A 13,138-nucleotide genomic window follows, 5' to 3' on the forward strand; every position below is an offset into this window, starting at 1 on the left:
CTAATTTATGTTTTGCCTTTCCACTTTGAATTCTAGTTACCTGCTGGAAAAGACAGGGGTTCAAAAGAGGGGTGTAGTAATTCTATTTTTTTCTCTCTCTCCCCTCTCTTTCCCTCCCCACTCTCTCTTTTCCTCCTTTCCTTTCTTTTTTTCTTTGGTTATGATCTTCCTCTAATAGTGAGCCTCACTCTGAATAAATTTTTTTAAAGCCCTTTTGACTTCAGCACATTTTACAAGACTTTAAGATTTTGCCTTCTTGATAGTAATCTTATAATCTCATAATCTTCCATATTTGCCTTTCATTATTGATATTCCTTTTAATTAGATAATAAGAAATATTGATATTTCTTATCATTTTTTTTGTAGACACAAATTTACTGAGCTCCTTGTGCAGGTGAATAGGTTTCTTGAAATACACCTTCGGATTCATTCAGCAGGGGATTGTTAGTATACATAAAAGAATCAAAATTTTCAAAACTTTCCATCACATGTGAACTATATTCCACTTGAGAGTCTCAGAAAGACCAGGCACAGTGGTTCACATCTGTAATCCCAGCACTTTGGGAGGCAAAGGCAGGTGGATCACCTGAGGTCAGGAGTTCAAGACCAGCCTGGCCAACATGGTGAAACCCTGTCTCTACCAAAAATACAAAAGTTAGCCAGACCTGGTGGCAAGCACCTGTAATCTCAGCTACTTGGGATGCTGAGGCAGGAGAATCACTTGAACCCAGGAGGTGGAGATTGCAGTGAGCAGAGATCATATCACTATACTCCAGCCTGGGTGACTAAAGTGAAACTCCATCTAAAACAAAAAGAGTCTCAGAAATAGAATCATGCCTATCTTTTATCTGAACTGTTTAGACTCTACCTCTCTCAGTCTAAAGTACTATCTGACAACCCCAGCATTCCCTTTCTCTGCTATCTGAATCTCAAGAAAACATAATTTAGTTCAGCTAAGGCTCCAGTTGCTTTCATTACTGCTTAATTTTCTTTTGTCAAGATGAATTAAGTCCAGTTTATCTCATGGATTCCTTCATTTTCAGAGATGAAATTACCAGCTTAAAAAAGTATTTTCTTGGCCCGGCACGGTGGCTCAAGCCTGTAATCCCAGCACTTTGGGATGCCGAGACGGGCGGATCACGAGGTCAGGAGATCGAGACCATCCTGGCTAACACGGTGAAACCCCGTCTCTACTAAAAAATACAAAAAATTAGCCGGGCGAGGTGGCGGGCGCCTGTAGTCCCAGCTACTCAGGAGGCTGAGGCAGGAGAATGGCGTAAACCCGGGAGGTGGAGCTTGCAGTGAGCTGAGATCCGGCCACTGCACTCCAGCCTGGGCGACAGGGTGAGACTCGGTCTCAAAAAAAAAAAAAAAAAGTATTTTCTTAACATATTAGCCATTGGCAAATGCAAATCAAAACCCACAATGAATACCACTCCACACCCTCTAGGATGGCTATATAAAAAGACACAATAACAAGTGTTGGTGAGGATGTGGAGAAATCGGAACCCTCACAAATTGCTGGTGAGAGTATAAAATGGTACAGCTGCTTTGAAAAACAGTTTAGCAGTTCCTCAAAAAGTTAAACATAGTAGAACTCCATATAACCCAGCCATTCCACTCCCAGGTATGCACATAAGGGAACTGAAACATATGTTCACACCAAAACTTGAATATAAAGGTTTCTGGCAGCATTATTCATAACAGCCAAAAGCTGGAAACAACCCAAATGTCCATCAACTGATGAATAGTAAACAAAAAGTGGTATATCAATGAAATGGCATGCTATTTAGCAATAAATAGGAAAAAAGGATTGATACATGCTGATAGCATGGATGAATCGTAAAAGCATTAGGGTAGGGGAAGTAAGCCAGTCACAGAAGATCTCATATTATATGATTCCATTTATATGAAATGCCCAAACAGGCAAACCCATAGAGACTGAAAGCAGATGAGTAGTTGCCACGGGTTAAGGACAGTAGGGAATGCAGAGTGACTGCTAATGGGCATAGGGTTTCTTTCTAGGGTAATGAAAATGTTCTGGAACTAAACAATGGCAATGTTTGCACAACCTTGTGAATATGGTAAAAACCATGGAATTTGTAAAAAATGAAAAACGAAATCATCTTTAAAAAGTTTTGCTTTTAGAAGAAATGGAGTTCTTCCAAATGTCATGATGACTAAGCTTTCCCATCACTGTGTGCCTTGACCCCTTATACATTTTGAAACCCATAATAGGAAAATACCCTTTCTATTCTTTTAATGGACTGTCTATAGGCATACCACACCTTGAGAATTATGTTTTCCTTTTTTCCTCATTCAAACTCTTTTTATTTCATTTTTATTCTTACATTTGTGAGCTTTTACATAGAAAGTATCTTTCTATATCCAGTGTTCTTCCTTTGGACCAGAATATTATTAAATTCAATGCACTCCGTTGCCCTATTCAACCATAAGGGCCACCATATGTATTCTCTTGTGGCTAAAGGTCAATTTGGTCTCCATTTCAAATTCATTTTATTGGTTATAAACATTATAATTAAAGACAGCTGATTAGAAGAGGTTTCCCTCTGGAAAGTGGGACTAGGGTGAGGCAGGACGCTGCTGCCTCTAATCAGAAGCTCCTCAGCTGGGTTTGTTATCCTGTAGATATTCTAATATGAATAACCCTGAGATTTGGAACATGATAGTTATGTCGGGAGGGACAGAGAACAAAGGCAGCCAAAGTAGAAGATTCATATTAAATATAAATGAGAAGGGCTGAATCTACTCAAACTTCCTTTTTTCCTTATGTTCCTGAATGGTTGTAGCCCCCTTTGAATGTGTAAAATGTAGTCAGGTAACCTAGGGAACTCAGGATGAATAGTGTGGTTCTCGTCTTTAAGTATTCTGTTGGCTTATATAGGAGATAACATTGCATAGATTACTGGAGGAGAGATGGTCTGTGCCAGGTGAAGGGCTTGTTTGTTTGTTTGTTTGAGATGGAGTCCAAAACACTGCACTCCAACTCTGTTGCCCAGGCTGGAGTGCAGTGGCCTGATCTCGACTCACTGCAAGATCTGCCTCCAGGGTTCACGCCATTCTCCTGCCTCAGCCTCCTGAGTAGCTGGGACTACAGGCGCCCGTGACCACACCCAGCTAATTTTTTGTATTTTTAGTAGAGACGGGGTTTCCGCGTTAGCCAGGATGGTCTCGATCTCCTGACCTCATGATCCGCCTGCCTTGGCCTCCCAAAGTGCTGGGATTACAGGCGTGAGCCACCGCACCCGGCCCAGGTGAAGGGTTATACAGACAAGGGCTATAGTGCAGGGATGAGCTGGATCATATCCTGGCATGTGGGAAGGATCATAGAGGAGGAGGCTCTAGAGTGGAAAGGGGGGGTGTTCCTCTTAAAAAGCACAAACTAGAGGGAAGGGAAGAGTATTCCAGGCAGAAATGTATGAAAAAGGCACATAGACAAAAAAGTATAAGATGTATCTCTCAGAGGGTAAGAGAATACATCCATTCCGCTGGAGCATAAACTCTGCATAAAATAATAATTGAAGATAAAGCCGGGGAGGTAGGGTGGCACAGCTGTAGAGTTGTGGAGCATTATCCTAAAGGCATTGGAAAATCATTAAAGTTCTTGATCTGGGTGGTTATGTGACCAAAGCAGCATTTTAAAGATGAACAGCAATGAAGGGCAGGGTGGATTGGAAGGAAGGAAGGAAAGGCCAAAGGCATGCAATCCCTTTAGGAAGCTACTACAGCTTAGGGTAGTTGCTATGTGAATGAAAAGAGGAGAAATATGTGAAGAAGGTTACAAAGGTAGGATGAATAAGACTGACCGAATAATTCTTCACATTTCCCCTTTGATTATGGAAAGATTTTGATCCTATGAAGTTCTGGGTAACTGCTGTGATCCACCCTATGCAGATAGGAACACCAATGGATCTCATACTATTCATCCTGTTAATGGCTCATTATCGACCCTATTTGGAGAAGGGTGGATAGAGCCAAACTTGTTAATTCACAAGCCATTTTAATTTGGATTTGAATAGGGTTCTGTGCATCTGCCACCTTCTTTGTGCTGTTTGCTTTTGCTGGTACTGAAATGAGTCTCTTATCTGTGCTCATAGCTTTTCGCATTAGGCAAAAAGGCCCAAAGCTCACAAGGATGCAGGGAGATGCTCCCCAAAGTTGAGAGATCTTAGGAAAAGATTCATAAAGTGGATAACCACTTCTGAAATATCAGCTCAGGAATGAGGCTAAGGGTCTAATTTTGTCACACCAAACCAGAGGAACATTCCTTATAGTGTCAGAGGGATCTCTGGATAGGATGTTTCCCACCTTGACCCCAACAAGAGCATCTCTCAACCTGGGAAGAGCGTCTGCTATGTGTGGAAGTATGCCAAAAATGGCTCCTATGTGGTAAGGAGCCCCGTGTGAGAGATGAGGACACTACAAAGAGGAACTTGAGACAGATCAGATTTTCATTCAAACCCAAGCATCCTCAGATCAAATCCTGGCTGTGAAAACAGATGAAAACCAGGTTTCCTTCTATTATGGCATTCCCCACAATCTTGGTATGAATTGGTATGTACATCCTTGCAAATTTTGCTCCCCAGAGACCCAGCCTAGCTCATGAGCAGGTTTGAGGCCAGATGGAAATAGTTCAGAAAAGGAGAAATTCACCTGTTTTGTGTACCCATATAGTCACTGGCCCTTCTAATAAGGTGAACTTCCCAAGCCACTCAAATTGCAAGAATATGTGGATATGTGCAGTGTTCACATGCACAGGCAACATTTTTACATGAATACACCCTTTTCCCTGATTTGGTCTGAAAGAATATAGCAGATCCCAGAACCTGGAGCATGAAGATAAGTATCTGGAAGCACAGTATATAGCAGTTGACTTCCTGCATACAGCTGCTCTACCCAGCAGCTGCAATTCTTTGGGTACTCAGGTTTCTGGAGACAATCCTTTAGGACATTTACATGCTTTCCCCCTTGCCTCTGCAGCCAGGTATTTTTGCTTACAGAAGCTGTCTTTGCTTCCATAATGTGAAATTGGCCAGAATGGAGAGTTCTGGGTGGATTTGGGGAAGGGTCTGGGATGTTTCCTACCTTGGCAGGCACCCTGAATTCCCCATATTCTTTCAGCAGTTCCTGAGTCTCCTCTGTGGTCTCTCCAGTGGAGGTATGTGTTGAGAGGTAAAATTCACCTGTTTCTTGGATCCAGTCAAGTGCCTATGGGAGGAAACAACCCATCCAGTCCCCCAAAAGGCAGCTGTCAGTAGAAGACACGCTATATTACAGTGAAGGTTATTGTTGGGACAACTTAATGGACCCAGGAAACACTGACACAATTTGATTGGTATGTAGCTCTGGAGTTGTTTTTTAGGAACGAGCCCTCCCCTGATTTGGTACACTTACCAGGAAAGAGAGGGTCTCCCCCAGTAGACTGGGGACTCTTCTAGGCCAGGCCCAATATCATCCATGAATTAGGGGCATAGTGGGTGACCTAGCATTTCCTCACATCTCCTGTTACCAAACTCAAAACAGAGAGCTTGATAAATGCTGAACTGCTGACAAGTGACACCCTGCTTTCTTTTCTCTTTATTCCCCACTCCCATCCCCAATTTGCTGCGGTGGTCCTCTTCTGGATTAAGCCTTGGTTTTGGGCCTCTGTATGCTCCCCAGAACTGAGATAGAGCCAGGGAAAGCTTTGGACAACCTGCTTAGCGCTGCGCTCGAACACCACATATTGCTGGCACTGGTCTAACCGCCGCTTCTTCAAGGTCCAGAAATGCAGCACGCGATTCTCCCTCTGCAGGAGCTCACTCAGGATGGCTGTGGGCAGAGGAGATACATATGATGGGCACAATCCAACCAACCCCTTCAGCCCCATGGCCCAGGTGCCAGGTGACCATGACTGTGATTTCAAGCATCCCCACGAGACTAATCCAGCATCAGAAGAAAGGGAGCAAAAGCTGGATACAGAAAGGATTTCCTAGAAAGGAGCAAGGTCGAGGAGTCTAGGGTGAGAGCCCATTGATGAGACTTCCATCAACTAATGTGGGAAGAATATAACACCAGTGACTTACAAATGACCCCGATTCTCTTTATAGCAAAATTAGTCCTTGGTTCTAAGAAATCTTAGGAAGCAACTAATTCAATTGGCCCCAAGAGTCTAATGAGCATGGGTGGACCTTGACAGGAATCTCAGTCATTCTTAAGGACTCATTAGAAGAGAGGCAGGAGATTTATAGTGCAATGAGGGCTGGTGTCACTGGCTTGACAACCCACATCATGAACCATGTTCTTGGACCTGCACAAGAGGTTGTGCACACAGCACTTTAATGGCACAGCCTTGATTTAAACACTTCTAAATAGTGGGCACAGGGAAGCTGTGTTGGAATTATGTCTTCATGTTGTCTCTGGGCCCATGTTGTTTTGGATGTGATCATAAGAAAAGCTAAAAGTGATGTTAAATGAGAGTGTCTACACAAGGCATATAGCACAGCAAGTGGGCCATGGTTAGGTATTCAGTCCATGCTATTTCCCTAAGTTTTCTGTTGTTTCAGGAGTAGCTGGGTACGTGGATAGATGTCTTAAGCATTTTAAATAGTATGTTCTATGCTGGAAGCAATAAAATTTATTTTATGTCTTCCTCCTGCTTCCTGTTGCCATATTAGATATTAACAAAATATATAATAACAACCATATGAATAATATTTATCACATACTCAGTATGTGGAAGACACTCATTTTCATAACACCCCACAATGCATGCACCATTATTATCTCCATTATACAGATGAGAAAACTGAGGTTTAGAGAAAGCTTTTGAGAAAGCGTAGGGAGGGTAACTAGCTCAGGGTTGTTCAGATACGAAAGGGCAGAGTTCAGATTCAGGCCAGATCTGACTTCAGAGCCTGAGTTGTTAGTCACCTTGGTCTCTCACATTACTGGGACTATAAAGTACAAGTTTCTGTGCTTTATGAAGATGGCACAACCTGAAGTGCAGTGCTTGCACTGAGAAGTTTTTGTTGATTTTATGTACTTTTCATACCCCTTCATTCTCACCTCCCCAGCCAAGTTTAGCTTTCTGAGGATAGGATGTGTTTTTCATCTTTTAGGTTAAGTGCTTTTTTTTTTTTTTTTTTTTTGAGACAGGGTCTGGCTCTGTCACCAAGATGGAGTGCAGTCATAGCTCACTGCAGCGTCAACCTCCTGGGCTCAAGTGATCCTCCCACCTCAGCCACCTGAGTAGCTGAGACTATAGGCACACGCCATCACACCCAGCCAATTTGTAAACTTTTTTTTTGTAGAGACCAGGGTCTCACTATGTTGCGCAGGCTGGTCTCAAACTCCTGAGCTCAAGTGATCCTCCTGCCTCTGTCTCCGTCTCCCAAAGTGCTAGGATTACAGGCATGAGCCAGTGTGCCCAACCTTTTATGGGTCCAATTATTCACCCTTCCCTGTATCTAAGCCTTTATCATGTAACTTTTTCATTCCTTCCCAAAGAGGCAAGTACAGTTTCTCACTCCCCAACTCATGTTGGCCACATAGCTTGGCCACATAACTTGCTCTGGCAAATGAGTTGTTAACAGATAAAACAGAAGCAGGGCCTTGAAACGTATTTGTAGACTTAACTTTGCTCCTTATACCTCTGCTATCACCACTATAGGAACTTCTCCTGGGTAACTGCTGCCCCTTCAACCCAGGTCCCAGAATAAATACACGTGGAGCAAACAAGACCTTACCTGGAGTGAAGGAGCCAAGCTAGCCAGACTTGCAGCCTGAAGCACAACCGCACTGCTGAGCCCAACTGAGATGCTGCTCCCCAGCCAATGCACAGCCACTTGAACAACATATGCTTACAGTTGGATATCATTGAATTTTTTGTTTGTTATGCAGCCATATAACAACCAGCAGCATAAAAAAGCCAAAACTATGTGGCATTGGCATTGAGTCTAGGTAGTAGGTGAAAAGGAAACTGATATATAAGGGATTGTAGGTCTCTGCTCAGGTGGAAGCTTCAATTGGGGAAGGAAGGAGTAGAAACCCATTTCTTTTAGTCTTTACGTTTCCTAGCCAGAGTTTTGCTCACTGAAGCTCCCTCTATGGTGTGGCTGAGAGAATCAACCCAGATCAGGCAGAAATCATAAAGAGTTTCAGGATTATTTCCCCCCCTCTTCTTGAAAGCTTTCACATGGGCAACATCCTGGTCTTGCCTCCAAGAAGATGTAGGCATTTCTCACTGTCTCTGAGTGCCTGTTACTCTTCAGCACGCAGAGGTGTAGGTGGGATAGGTAGTCTCTCAGTAGGCAGCTGGCCTCACCCAATCTCCCATCTACATTTGGAAGCCAGAACAGATGCTTTCAAATGTGCCAGAAGAAGTGACATAATGCCAGCTCCCCCCAGGTCCCCTGGCCACAAATAGATTAGCACATTTGGAAGAGAAACTCTGCTCCCTCCTCTCTGTAGGGAACTTTGATTCCTAGATTTAATTCTGTCCAGTGGCCTCTGTTCTCTCCAACTCTTGAGCAATCTGAGCAAAGAGGGAAGCCCTTCTTAAGCAGACCATGCATCCTACCCTGTCCGTGGTGTCTCCAAGCCCATACCACTCCTCACTCCAAGTCAGCTTGGGTTCCCTCCCTAGCCTCGGGCTCCAGAGTTATATTTCTCTGCCTTGGCAAGATGACATTTGTTAAACTCTTCACTCACTCAAAGGCTAATTTCTGCATGGTCAGAATAATTCCACAGATAATGATTTAAGTTTCACATGTCAGATAATAGGTAATTTTTAAAAGTTATGTATTTATTATCATAGACTTTCTAGAATTCAGAGAGATATTAAGGACGATGTAGAATAGCACTTACCTAAATTTTATGAACACATAAATCACCTGGTTGGTAGAATTGGGCAGTTCTTGCCAACATGCAGGTTCTTTGTGCTTTTTTTTCTCTTTTTTTTTCTTTTTTATTTGAGACAGGGTCTCACTCTAATTGCCCAGGCTCCACAACAGTGCAAATGTGGTTCATGCAGCCTCCAGCTCCTGGGCTCAAATGATGCTTTCATCTCAGCCTCCTGAGTAACTACAGCTATAGGCATGCCACCATACCAGGCTAATTTTTTAACTTTTTGTAGAGACGGGGTCTCACTATGTTGCTCAGGATGGTCTTGAACTCCTGGCTTCAGGCAATCCTCCCATCTCAACCTCCCAAAGTGCCAAATGCAGTTTCTGACTCAGTCGGTTTGGGTGTGGCCTGAGATTCTATGTTTCTTACACTCTCCCAGCGATGTCAATGTGGCTGGTTTGGGAACTACGATTTGAGTAGCAAAAGTCTAGATGCTCCCCTCATTTTAAATAAGAAACTAAAGTTTTAAAAGGCTTAATCAATCAGTGACAAATCCAGGGTCAGCATTTGGTTTTAGGATTCTCAGTCCATATTCTGTTCCTAGGCTATAAGACACCCTAGTCTTGTGCTGTTCAATATATTAACTAGGAGCCATAATCTACATTTAAATTAGTTAATATTAAACAAAAGTTAAAATTTAGTTCCTCAGTTGCACTAGGCACATGTCAAGCGCTCAATAGCTGCTGTATTGCACAGTGTAGATACAGGCAATTTCCATTATTTCAGAAAATTCCACTAGGCAGTGCTGTCCAGACTCTAAGATAAATGAAAATACTTGGGGAAATTTTATCCTTGTTTTTGTCTTCCAGATCTTGAAGCATGTTTAAAAATTGACCATGAATCATTACTGCCCACATCATCCCACATCATACATTTTCATTTCCAAGGAGAAGCAGCAGGAAATTTGAGACTGTGTGAAAACTGGGTACATGGTATATTTCAGGGAGGGGGATTCGCTGAAGTGACCGATGGCTGGGCAGGTCTCTCACTGACCTTTCACTTGTTGCTCGGGTCCCCGAGTGTGGCTGGCGACACTGGGCATGCTGACGTTGTTCCTGTGGATGTACTTGAGAAACACCTCAGCATTCCGCCGAGCCAGGGTGCACGCCTGAGAAAGACAAAGTCGTGAGGCCCCTGTCCCAGCAGGTGTATGGAATCCAAGACAATGGTGAAGGCATACCCTCCTTCCTTCTACATTTTCTTTTCTTTTCTTTTCTTTTTTTTTTTTTTTTTGAGACGGAGTCTCGCTCTGTCACCCAAGCTGGAGTGCACTGGCCAGATCTCAGCTCACTGCAAGCTCCGCCTCCCGGGTTCACGCCATTCTCCTGCCTCAGCCTCCCGAGTAGCTGGGACTACAGGTGCCCGCCACCTCGCCCGGCTAATTTTTTGTATTTTTTAGTAGAGACGGGGTTTCACCGTGTTAGCCAGGATGGTCTCGATCTCCTGACCTTGTGATCCGCCCGCCTCGGCCTCCCAAAGTGCTGGGATTACAGGCTTGATCCACCGCGCCCGGCCTTTTTTTTTTTTTTTTTTTGAGACAGAGTCTCACTCTGTTGCCTAGGCTGCAGTGCAGTGGCGTGAGCAGAGCTCACAGCAGCCTCCACCTCCCAGGCTCAAGTGGTCCTTCCATCTCAGCCTCCTGAGTAACTGGGACTACAGGGGCCTACCACCACACCTAGCTAATTTTGTGCATTTTTTGTAAAGACAAGGTCTCACTATGTTGCCCAGGCTGGTCTCAAACTACTGGGCTCAAGCAATCTGCCCAGCTGGTCTCAAACTACTGGGCTCAAGCAATCTGCCCAACTTGGCCTCCCAAAGTGCTGGGATTACAGGCATGAGCCATGGCACCTGGCTCCTCCTTGTACTTTTTAGGAGGCTCAAGAACTCTGAAGGAATCTAGAAGAAGCAGAGCTCTGGAAGTTATCACTGGTTCGTGGATACTCCAATTCCAATTTATGGAGCTCACCCTTCTGAGCTTTCCTTTTGTCAAGTGAAGAATTACTCCTTTCTGTCTCTGTCCATTCCATCTCAGATAAAAATCAGAAATGAGCCACCCTTTGTCTCTTTCTATGTTGACCAGGCATTACTAATATTCACTCTTGGCCTATTTTTCTTTAGCCACCAGAATGCCTCTTACATGACCACTGGTGTAAGCTTAGGAAACATAAACCCACTTGAAAATCAGTGTGACTTAGACTTGAGCAAGTAAATTTGGTAAACACATCTATTAACCCTACATTCCAAATCTAAATGGAAATTACTGACATTTTTCAGACTTATTTGCCCATCAAGTCCCCCTCATCTAAATATCACTAATAAGCATTCTATTGTTGAAGAATGCCAGTCTACATAAAGAACTAACAGCTGTTACATTACCTACCCCCCTTATGACTCATATTAGCTGTGGGTGGCAGACAGAGGGCTGGTCACATTCTCCTCGGTGTGCTGATGGACAAGACTGGAGCCCGGAAAGCAACTCAGATCTAGGATCTAGGACGACTGACAGTATTTCTTGGTCCTCTCAAGCCTAGTATTTTCTGGATTTCTCTATAAAGCAGGTTTTTTTTTCTGGTTGTAAAGTAATAAATACTAGCATACTAATTTTTAATCCACAGTTTTCAGAATTAAATTATCTTTAGTAAAACTGTGAAATTTTTTCATTTTTCTTTGAAATTTTATTTTATTTTTTCTTCTACACACCCTGAAATGTAAAATTTTAGAATCTTATACTTTCCTTCTGATCCTACAATATAATTAAAAATTATTATATGATTAATAGAAACAATTATAAAATTTTCTAATTTTCTGGTTATATAAAAAAATTAGCAACAAAGGTATCTGGGATATCTGGTACACAAACACCTGCCGGTGAGTCCATGAACACAGAGGCTCCTGAATGAAACAGCTTGATGGTGGCCTCAGCTTAAGGAGTTTCAAACGGATCAACTAATGAATACAAATAAAGAGCTCAACATTCTATCTCCTGGGCATATAATTCCCACAGTGATAGGGAGCTGCTCACTGTGGTTTTAGGGACATATGGAAAACATCAGACCAGAGGGTTTTCTATTTCTTTCTTCAATAGAAATATTTTCTTTTAATTTTATGAAGAAATATCTTTATACTTCTGTTTGAGATTTTTATATGCTCTACTTAAATTGTTCCATTTTAAACTTTGCTTTGCAATAGGGAAAACTTTAAAAAATCATCATAAGCTCTGCACAGAAGAATTTCTATCTAGTCTTATTAGTAAGAGCTGATTACTAAAGATTCTGACCCATATAGGTGCAGATACCAGATAGATAGGAGGAGGGAAGGGAGAAGCCAGCTTAAAAAAAAATAAAAATTGGCCGGGCGCGGTGGCTCATGCCTGTAATCCCAGCACTTTGGGAGGCCGAGGCGGGCGGATCACGAGGTCAGGAGATCGAGACCCTCCTGGCTAACACAGTGAAACCCCGTCTCTACTAAAAATACGAAAAACTAGCCAGGCGAGGTGGCGGGCGCCTGTAGTCCCAGCCACTTGGGAGGTTGAGGCAGGAGAATGGCGTGAACCCGGGAGGCGGAGCTTGCAGTGAGCTGAGATCGCGCCACTGCACTCCAGCCTGGGCAACAGAGCGACACTCCGTCTCAAAAAAAATAAATAAATAAAATAAAATAAAAAAATAAAAATTAAGCTCAAGGTGGTCAAGTAGAGAAAATCCCTAATAAAAGAAAGGCAGGTAATTACAGAATTGAATAAAATCAATGGTAACATGTCAGGGTATAAAAATTATCTCTTCTATTCCCAGAAACCTGAGAGGAAGCAGAACATGAAAGCAAGAAATCTGAGAGCAAACGGAGCCTTTAGATGAGCTTGAACACAGAAGAGAGGAGATCAGAGAAGATCAAAGACTGGAGAAGGAGGCTCACAAGGACTTCCCACACCAGCTGACAGTCTGTGCAGAGCAGGCCTGTGCTTTCTCCCTCGGAAGGCAGGGCTCTAGCAGAATACTTGGAATAAGGCATTTCTCTCTTAATACAGAAGAATGAACAGTGTCGTGTGTTGGTAATTGTTAGATTGATAAATAAATAGGGCATCCAAATTCATTTCTTTAATTCTTACCCTAATTTTTGCATCTTCCATTTATAAAATATTTTAATCGTTTTATATCTAAGCTTATATCTTTTTGATATTACTATCAAAAATAATTTAATTAGCCAAACACAACTGAATGAAAGCATGTCTTTTTCT

The 13,138-nt window shown here is 42.8% G+C and overlaps 1 protein-coding gene across 5 annotated transcripts in view; it reads right to left on the reverse strand.

The window, feature by feature from the left end:
- The window catches only part of LOC117083389 (kalirin), a 499,428-nt gene that overhangs the window by 69,908 nt on the left and 416,382 nt on the right, over positions 1–13,138 (reverse strand). For all 5 annotated transcript variants that reach the window (XM_033210973.1, XM_033210972.1, XM_033210971.1 and 2 more), the window contains exons 19-21: positions 9,901–10,015; positions 5,717–5,832; positions 5,107–5,229 (exon numbers count right to left, since the gene is read on the reverse strand). In XM_033210973.1, coding sequence (XP_033066864.1) covers positions 5,107–5,229; positions 5,717–5,832; positions 9,901–10,015 — 354 coding nt within the window. The remainder of the gene's footprint in view (positions 1–5,106; positions 5,230–5,716; positions 5,833–9,900; positions 10,016–13,138) is intronic.

Source organism: Trachypithecus francoisi, unplaced genomic scaffold, assembly GCF_009764315.1.
Source record: "Trachypithecus francoisi isolate TF-2019V2 unplaced genomic scaffold, Tfra_2.0 Lachesis_group0, whole genome shotgun sequence".
NCBI classification, from domain to species: Eukaryota; Metazoa; Chordata; class Mammalia; order Primates; family Cercopithecidae; genus Trachypithecus; species Trachypithecus francoisi.